General features: G+C 39.6%; 1 protein-coding gene across 1 annotated transcript; it reads right to left on the reverse strand.

The window, feature by feature from the left end:
* Positions 1-4,023: 4,023 nt before the first annotated feature.
* Positions 4,024-8,929, reverse strand: SIX3 (SIX homeobox 3). Its single transcript, XM_088477519.1, has 2 exons — positions 8,136-8,929; positions 4,024-5,175 (listed from the first exon to the last, which is right to left on the reverse strand). Exons 1-2 carry the CDS (start codon positions 8,834-8,836, stop codon positions 4,980-4,982), a joined length of 897 nt encoding a protein of 298 aa, XP_088333645.1. The 5' UTR covers positions 8,837-8,929; the 3' UTR covers positions 4,024-4,979.
* Between the last annotated feature and the right edge of the window lie 4,335 nt (positions 8,930-13,264).

The raw sequence follows: 13,264 nt of genomic DNA on the forward strand, positions 1-13,264 counted from the left end.
GTGTAGGTCTCAGCCTGCATACATCCTAAAGAGCCTATGATCTCATCAGCGTATGATTATAAATTAAAGTTCAGACAGACAGCTTATGGGGCTGTTGATCCGCTATCATAGCCTCTCACGACCCTTCAATTATTATTTAATAGAATTACAGTTTAAATCCCAATAGTCTTAAAGAATAATTCTTTCTCCTTTTTGACATATTTTTCATAATACAGAGAATATTAAAGCATCATTTAAATGAACAAAGTCAGTGGAAACCTTTTAAGATGTTAAAAAGTCACTGTTTTGGAGTTTTAATTTAATCGTGATAACGCAAATTTAAGTGTACCAGTGCTCACAGTTTAGGATGAGGCATATGCAAAGTTATTAATAAAATACTGTCTGAGTCTGCACATTAACTCCTGCAAATCTCAGTGCGTGCTGTTCTGCTGAGGGTTTTGGAATACTGGCTATCCGGTCTGTTTCAACACATACACATACACGCACACACACACACACGCACACACACATCTGTCTGTCTGTCCGTCCGTCCAAAGGGGCTATGAAAAATAAAGATCAACCATGTCGATATCCCACTGTTGTAGTACTACAAGCCCCAGCGTGTCCTGACAGCCTATGATCGGCTATGTGATTACAAGGAAGCTGACTATAGCCTGGTGTAGTGTGAGTCTGGGGGCACACTGTGCATACAATCAGAGTTGCACTCTCCACCCAGGGCAGTGTGTTGTGCAGCTGGATGAGAGTTGCATGAATACACACGAATAGAGAGCTGTGCTTAGCTAACCGCAGTAATCAGAGCACTAACAGGGCACCAATGTCCAACCAGAATCCTAACCTTAGCTGGGCAAACTCCACAATCCCAGCACAAAGACTCTCAAACTGTGCTAATTATTTACTATGGAGGGAGCGACCTAGTTAGGCTGCATGCATATGATATAGAACATGCAAGTGTCTCTGTCAGGGTATAGCTATATGACTATATACACATACAGGTATTTCTAATTCTACAGACTAACAATCCGCTTCCTATTCTGCATGTGGGCAAATTGTAACAGGTTTTAGGAAAATAACTTTCTGGGGTGTGATACTGATCCCTGCCATCTGCCTGCAGACCTAAGCTTGTGTATTGATCCAATGCACTTCACATGTTACTGAGTAATTTCATCTTAATCAACATGCAAGCTTGTCCCGGATAATAAACTAATAACTGGGACTGAAGAAGGCCTGCAGATAATGATCAGGTCCTACCAAGTAAAGAGGAAAAGCTGCCTGGGTTGGTGTGTTTGATAGGCCCTATCTTCCCCAGGCAGATGGATTTGGTGAGGGGCTTAAATACAGATTTTCATAGATTTACACCTCAATCAGCCATTGAAGTTTGAACGCAAATCATCATTGTTTGTATGTTATTGTGCGGATTAATAAACATAATATTCGCTACTGAAACACTATAAACCAAATTGGAGAAGACAGCAATCTTCACTTACCAACCCGGGCAGATATAGCAGTAATTTATGTCCCTGCATATGTGCGCGTGTGTGTGTGTGTGTGTGTGTGTGTGTGTGTGTGTGTGTGTGTGTGTGTGTGTGTGTGTGTGTGTGTGTGTGTGTGTTTGTGAAAGTGGTATGTCATTGAGTGTGTCTGTCTTTGTGTGTCTGAGTATATCATTTTACGTGTCTGTGATAGTGTGACAGTAAGTGTGTGTGTGTATGTGATTGTGTGTGTGTGTCTGTCAGTGATTGTGCATTGTGTCAGTGAGTGTGTGTTTGTGTCACTGTGCCGCACACTCACACATAATAGTGCACAGTTAAAGAACATAAGACAACACTGACATATGTGAAGATTTCTCCAAGAGTTTAATAGTATTTTACAAAAAAATGCAAACATCGTTTTTTTATTCTTGTTTTTAAATAAGGTAGGCTGTTTAAAAATTAATTTATGATTAAAAAAAGGGGGATTTGGTTCACTTACCAGTCTAAATATATTGATGGTTGCGAATGGACTTTGTCTGTATTACATATAATATACATATAATATGTCATTGTAGGGAATCTTGTGCGCGAAGGAACTTCAATGTACAGAGCAATATATAGAATATACCCTAACCCCAATGTTCAGTTGTACACATATTAAGAAATTAAAGGAAATTCATAATCTATAGCCATGAAAAGAAAATCACATTAACCCTTCCACTCCTGTAATAAAATAGCATTATTCGGATAAAACTGTTGATATCAAACATACATTTCGCTTACTCGTTGTTCATTATAGTCATATATGATATTTTAGCCATTATTTTATATTAAATATTTGAAAATGCACCTGAAATTAAAGGGGTGGGGCAATCAATCTTGAATTAAACACTTGTCTTTGTTGAATGAATAAATATACCAATCATAATGCTTTAAAAATTAGAAAATATGAATTTTGTTTCTATAAAGTACACCCTTTTTTTTTCTTTTACATAATTTATGCCTAATGGAGATGTGTTAGATTTCTACTTTATATCAATAGATGTCTAAAATTCACTGACATTTATGCACTCATTCTGCCATTAATATCCTTCATAGGAGAGCTGCAGGATCATTCATATTTAGACCTGGGAAATATAGGAACACGGCTTAAAGACTCCATGCTGGAAGGTCATGTGACATATATTTACAAGTGTGGGGATAAATATTAATAATAAAAAAAAACTGTATCATTAACCCTTTGCTTGCCCGAAATGGAATTTAGTAAGACTGGTCTTTGTTTTTGTTTGGTGCAAACAGAGTTAAACAATATGGAAAAACAGCTCCATATTTATTAAAGATATTTCAAATACCCTGTTATATATATTTTTTCCCTTCTAGATCGGCTTAAAATGTGTCGTACTATTTACACTTTATTTGCCCTTTAAAATACGTCCTCAATCGTAATCTAGGGTGCCAGCTAATATAACTTGACCCTTTTGAAATGGTGTTGTCTATTGGAATATAAGGGAGAAAAGAGTTTACATCAATAGGTTGAGTCGGAAGTTAAAAATTTGTTTTGAAGTGGACAAGAAATTCCAAGCACGTTTTTGTTCTTTTTCTTTTTTTTGTGCCTAATAAGATTTAAAAAAAAAAAAGTATTTTCAAGTAAAAACAAGTTCAAAATCCACCTCGTGTTAGTCACGGATGGATAGCTAGCCTGGGGCAAAGGATAAAAAAAAAGATGAATGCAAAAAGGTGCTGTTGGAATACTGTTAGTCATGTAAATAGCAGACTCACTGAGCACATGACAATGTATGTAGTAGTGCAGGGGAGGAGTTGGAAGCTGATTACCGATCGTAATTTATTTTGTAGCCCCTCTTTAATGCCACAAACTAAAAAGTAATGGGGTAAGATTCTCACTGACCTCTAGTGCTTGCCCATGTGCACACTTCTACAGCAGAAGCCTTCAAGCCACACCAGAGAAGTGTGCACACATGCACGTAGTTATATTGTATATATATATATATATATATATATATATATATAGTCAATGGCGTCCATCAAAATACTGGCATCAGGGTTTACAAAATAACAATAATAACACTATTTTTTCCAGGTAAACACATATATATTGCTATACATTAAAGCACTTATTATATGATTAACCTTTTTGATTTGTGTAGAACATATATCCCCCCACCCCTGGCTCGCATAACTCAGAAAGTGCAATTGAGGAGGGAAAAAAAGTTATTTATATCGGGATATTGATTCAGTATAAAATTGACAAAAACACCAACATAGCTGAAGAGGTAAGAAAAAAATGAATACTGTATTTGATTTAGAAAGTTTGTACATAGAGAATAACACAGAGAGAAGGAGACTGGGGTTAAGCGCTCTAAGTGGATCTTCAGAACATCCCCAGGCTGCTGGGAGACACTCAGAATAGATTTTGCATAAAATTAATACAGTTGCATCATAAGCTTTACTACAGCCTGTGTCCCTTTGGGGGGGGAAAGAACACGAGTACTCTGACAGGTCAACATATGACCACTGAGGAGAGAGAAGAGTGAAGATAGAAGAGACAAGAGAGAGAGAGAGAGAGAGAGAGAGAGAGAGAGAGAGAGAGAGAGAGAGAGAGATGGGATAAGTAGGATGTGAGTGCGGTAGGTATAAAAAGAGAGTGTTTGGGATAATATAAATATATGTGGAGGAGAAGGAGTAAGGTGGTTACGATAGGGGTAAAAAGATGTATTTAATATTTTGAGAAAGAAAGAAAGAAAGAAAGAAAGAAAGAAAGAAAGAAAGAAAGAAAGAGAAAGAAAAAGAGAAAAAACAAAACAAAATATAATTGTGTGAAACTGAGCGTAAGACAAATAAAGGAGGCGGGGGAAATATTAAGGAGAATTAGCAATATTATATACAAGCATTTCTACACATATAATACAACTGGGACTTGGTCTCACCATTGAGATATACATAATTCATATAAAATTTTGAAATAAAAATAAAAATCTGTTACAGTCATAAACTATTCTTTTTTCCACATTAACCAGAAACCCACACAGGCAGTGACAGAGGTGTAGAAAAAAAAGGTGCTTAGGAAGAAATATTATTGTCTGCTGAACAAAATATGAAAAACAAATTATTATTAATAATAAAAATAATTAAAAAAAAAAGTAAGATCGGAACAAAGAGGCTGCATCTGGAGTGACCATTAATTGGACATAACAGAGAGAGGTTTGACAAAAAAAAAAAAAAATAAATAAAATAAATGCGATGTGTGTGTTTCCTCTTCATGTAGATCCTGGGTAGGTGTTGTCAACGGAGTTGTGCAGGACAGGTCCCCACATACAAATGAATCATGCAAGTGGCCAGTGCGTCCATGAAAAGCGCAAGGAGAGGTCGGGCTGGTCCTGTAGGAGTCTAGGTGGCACCTTTTTATGATGTCCTCTAGTTGGGTGACATTGCCTGGGAGTTCAGGTCCATTGTCAGTGTCACACTGTGCCTGTGTTACTGCCTGCCTAGCTATCATACATCACATTCCGAGTCGCTGGAGGTGACGGACAGGATGGAGGTGCCAGTCTCAGCGCGCTCTGCCAGGCTGGACACACTGGTGGTCGGACTGGCAGCCGCTGTGGAGGGAGACTCTGCCGAGCTGTGTGTGGGGCAACCCGGCTCTGCCAACGACCTCATGCCGCTCTGTCCGATAGACTGGTGCTGAAGCCTGGTGGGGGGGAAGGGGGGACACCACAGACAGCATGGTCAGTATTCCAATAAGGGACAATTGCTTTCTGGTATAATCACTGTGTTTGTGGTGTGGAGATAGAATACAAGGGACCCCCCTTGCCACCTCACATGTTACCCAACCCAGGCAAGGGTGACTGGACAGACAGTAGACTGCACATATATATATATATATATATATATATATATATATATATATATAAAAACACATATTATGCACCTGTTAAACACAGAGCTGGAAGCAAGCATGGATTATGTGTCATGGAAATAACCCACAGACGGATCCAGACACTCACTGAGCACAAAGTAAAAGAGCTGGCTGATCCCTTGTCGGCTACTATACAGCAAGTCAGGAATTAATCTCTTTGACCTAAAGTCTGAGCAAATATTTGAATTTATTTTTATATGTCACAGAGAATGGGGGGGGGGGGGGGGAATCAGGAAAATATGCAGATTCTTCTGATTGAAATCTGTATTTTCTACTTGTTCAAATAACACAACAATTGTGCAGCGATTTACAAATAAAATGTTATTTTATTCTAAAATATTTGAGGATGGATTTTGAATATGATCCAGTGCATCCTCTTGTATTGCATTAACATTAACACAGGGTAATCTCACTTCTCTGACTGTGATAAGGCACGATAAATTGTTCTCAATAATATATATAATTTTCTATCATGGGGGGGTTCTATACTACAACTATGCGTCGAATTTGCATTATATATTTTAAAAATAATTGTAAACTGTCTAAAAATATATATACAATTTGAAATAGAATTCACTAAATTCACGTGTAACTAGGCATCCCAACACTAGATTTTACCGCAAAACTATAGTCACACATTTCCCCTAGACTTTTATCAAAACATCAGATTACTGAATATTTAAAAGACAGATAGCCCATTATACATCATAATGTCTTCAGTCAGACCCAATAATAAGCCAATGCATGTATTGTACGCTAAACACTACTGTATCCAAATTAAAGAAACAAAATACGTTTGAACAATGTTTTGGTTCTCTGGGGCCTAAAATACAGTCATATATTCACATCCCTAGATACTGTATAACTATATTGCTTCCACAATGAGTGTTCTTTGGGACCAATAACTAAAAAAAAATCTTTAGTTTTAAAGTTTGATCAGCACAAGTGTTGTACATAGCCAAAGACTGCGATTCGGTATTATAATAATATTATTAGCAGCACAGATTAAATAGAGGTGAAGGTTTATGTTTTATCAACTGGAATGCAAACAGCACTCAATACTGTGGAACTTAATTAATATATTTGGGACCATTTACATTTTTTTTTAAATCTAAGTAAAGTCCTAATTACAATACTAAATAAAAATATATTAATATATATATATATATATATATATATATATATATATATATTACACTTATGTTGTGTAATGTTGCATTGGCTCGTCCTGATAGTCTCAGGTAGAATAAAGACGGTATATATTGTCTAATAATGGCGCTGTCAATACCTATTCTGTTCACAAAAGCCCCCTGCAGCTAACCTTGTTTACAATTTAAGCATAGCCGCTGTAATTCCCTAATTTGCCATAACAAAAATTGAAAGAGGTAAACAATTTGTGTCAGTGTCTTTCTCTCTGTACAAATGAAGACCATTCTGCCAGTGACATAATTTAATGAATTTCATGAGACAATAGATACACTGCACGTTTGTTTACACACTTGCTGTGTTAATTAAATGGAAATAAGGACCTGCCTAGAGAAGCTACTTAGGGGTTTTAGAATTGAGGTACATAACCTATATACCCTCCTGATCGTCGTGTATACGTGAAAGTACTACTGAACTGTGGAACAGTGTAATTATTTACAAAATAAATAAATCTTCCCGCACTGTACGTGGCTATATATTTTTAATTGCTCTGTTGGATGTATAACGTATCATGTATACTTTTATTATAGAATGCCGTTTAATTTTGTAGAATTTAAATTCATACTGCTTGTTTTATAAACAGATCAGAATTGTAATAAATATAATATAGTGGTAATAATTAATAATAAAAACACGCCACATATAACATTCTAAAATAGTGTGTGGAGGTGCTTATAATATACGTGTAAGAATAAATATAACGTACACACACATAGTATAAATACACACATATATATATATATATATATATATATATATATTATTTTTAAAGTAACTCCTCATACCTCTCTATTTACACACACACACACACACACACCCCACCACACGTGTTGTGTATCTCAAGAAATGTATGTGTATGTACGAACATAATGGATATAAATGTATGTATATATGGATAGAGAGATATTTCAAGAATTGCATATGTGTACACACACAAACACGAGAAAAAAAGGAGAATCTTTTAAAATATTGTATTTTATGTATTTTATACGTATATATTAAAAGCATACTTGTTCATGTCACGTTTTTTATTTTTCATGTTAAGTGACCTTTAAAACAATGAAAGAAGTTAAAAGTGCCAGAAGTGCTTCCATTTTATACAGGAAGTGTTGTGGTGTACTGCCAGTTATACCAGGGACCCAGGTGACACTGAGACAGGGGTGCAGCTATGCCAGGGACCCAGGTGTCACTAATACAGGGGTGCAAGTATATGCCAGAGACCCAGGTGTCGCTGAGACAGGGGTGCAGGTATATGCCTGGGTCCAGGTGTCACTGAGACAGGGGTGCAGGTACATACCAGGGACCCAGGTGTCAGTGAGCCAGGGGTGCAGTTATATACCAGGGACCCAGGTGACACTGAGACAGGGGTGCAGCAATGCCAGGGACCCATGTGTCAGTGAGACAGAGGTGCAGCTATGCCAGGGAACCATGTGTCAGTAAGACAGGGGTGCAGCTACTGTATATAGCAGGGACTCTGATGTCTATGACACAGGGGTGCAGGTGGGGGACAAGTTGCTGGGACTGACCTGTTCTTAGCAGCTGCTGCTCTGTCTCTCTGCCGTCGGTTTTTGAACCAATTGCCCACCTGTGTGGGGGTGAGGCCAGTGGCCTGGGCTAGTTCCCTTTTCTTGCTGGGGTTGGGGTAAGGGTCCTGTAGGTACCACTCCCTGAGGAGGCTGCGAGTCCTCTCCTTGAAGCAATGCGTTTTCTGCTCTCCGTCCCAGATGGTCCTGGGCAGAGGAAACTTCTTCCTCACCCGGTACTTATCAACCGGTCCTAGGGGGCGCCCCCGCAGCTTCTCGGCCTCCTGGTAGTGGGCTTCCAGCCACATGGCCTGCAGCTTCCCGTGGGACTCCTTAGTGAACTTGTGGTTCTCCAGGATGTGGTAGAGGTCCCTGAAGTTGCCGGTGTGGAAGGCCACCACCGCCCGGGCTCTCAGGATGGACTCATGCTTGTTGATGGCCTCGCACGCCCCGGGGGCCACGGGCAGGGACCACAGGAAGCGCCCCAGCCTCTCGATGTCCCCAGTCTCCTCCAGCGTCTCGCACACGCTGGCCACCTGCTCCGGGGAGAAGTTGAGGGTGGGCAGCTGGAACATGGACAGCTCTTCTGGGGCTCGGGAGCCGCCGCCACCACCGCCGCTGGCCAGGAGCAGGGAGCGCTCGCCGCTGAAGTTGGGCAGGAAGAGGTGGGTGGGGTAAAGCTCTAGCGGGGACCTGAACACCATGGGGTGACCGCAGCCGGGACAGAGTCAGACAGGAGGAGAACATTCACTCATTCAGCAGCAGCGATCGCCTAATGACACCGGCCTCATAATATCTCCCCTACATCCACACTGAGCGCAGCATTGCTACATTGTATCGCTTTTCTATTGGCCTGCCAGGTGTCGTTCTCAGGTCGCCATGGCAACGCTGCCAATCACTGTCAAGTCTGCCAATCACCGCCTACTACGTCACGCTGGTTACCCCTTCCCCTATCTGCCGGGGGGGGGGGGGGGGCACTAGGGGTGGGGAGGGGGGGGGTGTTTGCTAGTGGTTGAAGTTTATCTAATCTGCTACTCCCCTTCCCCTAAATAAGGGATAAAATAATGTGATTGCTGAATGGGATGAGCAATTAGTGGGTGGAATATTATTGTGATCTTAACGAGGCTAAACAAGATATGGGGGGAAGGGGATGAGTGGGGAGGAGGGGTGGGGTGGTAAATGGGCCAGGCTGGGCGGCTGGGGAGACACGCTGGAATAAAGGGCTCCTGGGCTCAGACCATTTACACATGATTTGCACGTAGTTTCACTTCATTCTGCCCATCTGAGCACTAATAGTGCCGGGAAAAATAAAAGAGAGATGAGATCATTAGAGCCATCCTGGTCCTGGTGACCCTACCGGCAGCTCAGGCACCAGATTGGAGAGGAAGGGGACGGGGGAGGGGCAACGTTGGCAGGCTGTGCCCTGGGGACAGAGATACCTGGCACTGCAACTTTACACCGGACCCTCCTAACCCTTTCCTGGCCAGGGAGCCCTCACTCACTCTCCCATCCAGTCTTATTATTCCCCTGTAGGAACCTGTCAAAGGCTGCTCTCAACAGCAACTTATCCTGTAACTGGCAACAAGGTCTTTAGTAACTTTTCATCTTATGTTTTCTCTCTTTTAATGGATATATTTACTCTTTTAATGGAAATGTGTTCATCAGTTTGTCATAGTTGTCTAATTGAGTATTTAACAGGTACACCTCTGTACACATGTGCATGTGATATATATATATATATATATATATATATATATATATATATACTAATTGACAAATAGATGCATGTCTCTATCTGCAGGATTTGCTCGGTGTTTGTCATTGAGGTTGCACGTGTGCTGGGTCCTGTTCCTACATATGTGTATTCCAGCACAGGATACAGGAGACAAACTTGCTACCACGTCTATGCCTACAACATCCATCTGCCCACCAGTGTGTGCTGCCATGCAACTGGCTTTATTATTAGATGGGAGAACTTAATCAGCATCTAGCTGGCTTTGTTTAGTTTGCGTAGCTATGGAAGTGTGATTTACAGAGATTTGTACGGGTCATGGACATCTTTCCAGCCTTACTGTGTATATTTAGACAGGACTTTGCTTGGTGTTAAAAAGTGTATATTTTCAATGGGTTCACACACAGTAGCAAACAATAGCCACATTGTAAAGGCATGTACAACGCGTATTGAAACGCAGCACCCAGACTTCTGCTAATCTGCCCTGAGTAAAGCTGAAATAATTATCCTAAGCCGCCTTTCTAGAAGAAAAATCATTCAGGAATTCAAACTTTTTTTTTTTTTTTTTTAAAGATCTTTTCTGCATTCCGATGGAGATCTGGGGGCAAGTGCAAGGCCCTAACTACTTGCAGCAGCAATGCAAACAGATATCACCATTAAAATGAGAGACAGCGTGATAGCCCTTTAGGTGGAATAACAGGACAGCACTGCAGGCAGAGAGCTCCTTTATTGGTGAATCAGCTCAGGGTATCATATACAGGGCCACACATAGGTGGCAGGAGAGAAAGGACCAATGGGTTTATCTAAAATATAAGATTATTATTACTCTCTATTAATTACCATGAAGTAGCCACTTTATGTGTCAATGGGAGTGAAGTAGTACATTGTGTGTGTAAACCAGAGTATGGATGTATATAGCAGCGAGTATATATATATATATATATATATATATATATATATTCATCTGTGTATATATATATATATATATATATATACATAATACAAACGCACACATCACACATATATTTATCACATAATATATATATATATATATACACACACATGTCGGTTATTAATCGGTGCTGCATGAACCACACACACTCTGCGATTTCATAAGTGCATGTGTGCTTCTTGTTTGTTACTTTATTACTGAGAGCTTCGTGTGTCAATCACATCATACATTGAATAGTAAAGAATTGCTGCCTGGATGCACTAAAATGCTAGTTACATAGACAATGGAACATTATAATAAGTGATGCAGCATCTAGATGGCCATTGTTATGTCCCTAACAAACTTCCCCTGGAAATTCTGTGTTCTCAGTGCAATGCATGGAGGGTGAAGGGTGCAGCCAGTGGTTGGGCTCCTCTTGGCTAAGCGTGTTATGGACACATTCTTATGTCCTTAAATTCACAAGCAGATAATTGTTAGCGCTCCATCTTTGTGTGAGGGGGCCAGGGTGTAAATGGCTTTTAATGACTGCAGCTGCTGGCTGCGAACTGTCAATGGAACAGGCTTATTCCGAGTCATTGCAATGTAGGGGATATAGCTGGGAGATGGTGCTGTGCTCAGATGCAGGGATAGAGCCATCAGCAGGGAGACAAGAGGACAGAGAGCGGCACAGTCTGCAAATCCTTTCCGGATCCTGTAAGTTTCCTTCTGCCAGCAGCTCCCTCTCCCCAAGCAGGGTCCCTGTCTGTGATCACAGCCCTTTTTCTAGTGCTGACCTCCTTTGGGTTCTCTTATTCTACATAGGTCAGAATATATATATATATATATATATATATATATATCCTGACCTAAGTGAGGTCAGCACTAGAAGAAGGGAATATATATATATATATATATATATATATATATATATATATATATGAAATAGGGTGGAGTTATTAGTCCGTATAATAGTGGAGGTATTAGACCGTTTAATAGTTAAACGAAATTGACACATCTTCCAGAGACTGGGAGCACAGGGATTAATGTGCAGTTAGGCTGCAGGTGCTCTTCGCTGTATTCCCCCAGTTCTAGTCTGCCTTTGTGCTGTGTGCATGTTGTGTGCCAGGCTGCCTGCAGCAGCTGAGCTACCCCTCACCGGGCAGGCAGATCACACGGGGGCATTCAGGGGACACTGCCAGGCGACCCCCAATACAAGGCCATGAGCAGCACTGTACAATGGATAGAAAGCAAGAATCTCAAGTGCAAACTGTTGGTGAGATATGAGAGGTCAGAGAACGCAGTCTTTTTTGTATTAGTATTATTAATGCTTCTTGCACTAATGTTGATAATGATACGGTTTTATTTTAGAAGTGTTTATTGAAATAATATTTGGTATTACAATAGTACAACCATAAATGTATATGTAAATGTACATAAAAATATATAAAATAACGGTGTCTATATATAACTATTGTGTCTGTATTTATTCATAATGTAACACATATCTGTGTATTTCCATGAACTTGTTATAATGTATGTTACACACACACACACACACACACACAAACACACAAACGCCTTAGTGTGTTTATTTGAATACATTTTAATACTGTCTGTTGTAGTGTATATATTTTTGAACATTGAATGAATGTACATTGTATGAATATATCACACACACACACACACACACACACACACACACACACACACACACACACACACACACACACACACACACACACACACACACACACACACAAACGCCTTAGTGTGTTTATTTGAATACATTTTAATACTGTCTGTTGTAGTGTATATATTATTGAACATTGAATGAATGTACATTGTGTGAATATGTATCACACACACACACACACACACACACACACACACACACACACACACACACACACACACACACACACACACACACACACACACACACACCTTAGTGTGTGTATATGAATATATTTTAATAGTGTCTGTTATGGTGTTATATGATATATAATTCAATATTTAGAATATTGAATTAATGTACATTGTATGAATGTATTATATATATATATATATACCTTTGTGTTTGAATAAATATATTTCAATACTGTTTGTTTCAGTGTTATGTAATATATTTTTATACTATTTATGTCTCTGTGTTTGTGTATATATATATATATATATATATATGCACACATACGTGTGTGTTTACTGAAAACTGTTGTTGTCACTATTACACGTTAGGCAATGACAAAAAATTAACCTAAGCTACATCAATGTCTCCAGGACCAGTCAAACCACCCCAAAGAAATAGGTTAGATATTCTACTCGTGTTTTGAATTGCGCTATAAATTATATGATTTCCCCTAACACACACACACACACACACACACACACACACACACACACACACACACACACACACACACACACACACACACACACACACACACACACACACACACACAAACTACAGAC

This window comes from Taudactylus pleione, unplaced genomic scaffold, assembly GCF_031769625.1.
Source record: "Taudactylus pleione unplaced genomic scaffold, aTauple2 ptg000201l, whole genome shotgun sequence".
Lineage (NCBI taxonomy): Eukaryota > Metazoa > Chordata > Amphibia > Anura > Myobatrachidae > Taudactylus > Taudactylus pleione.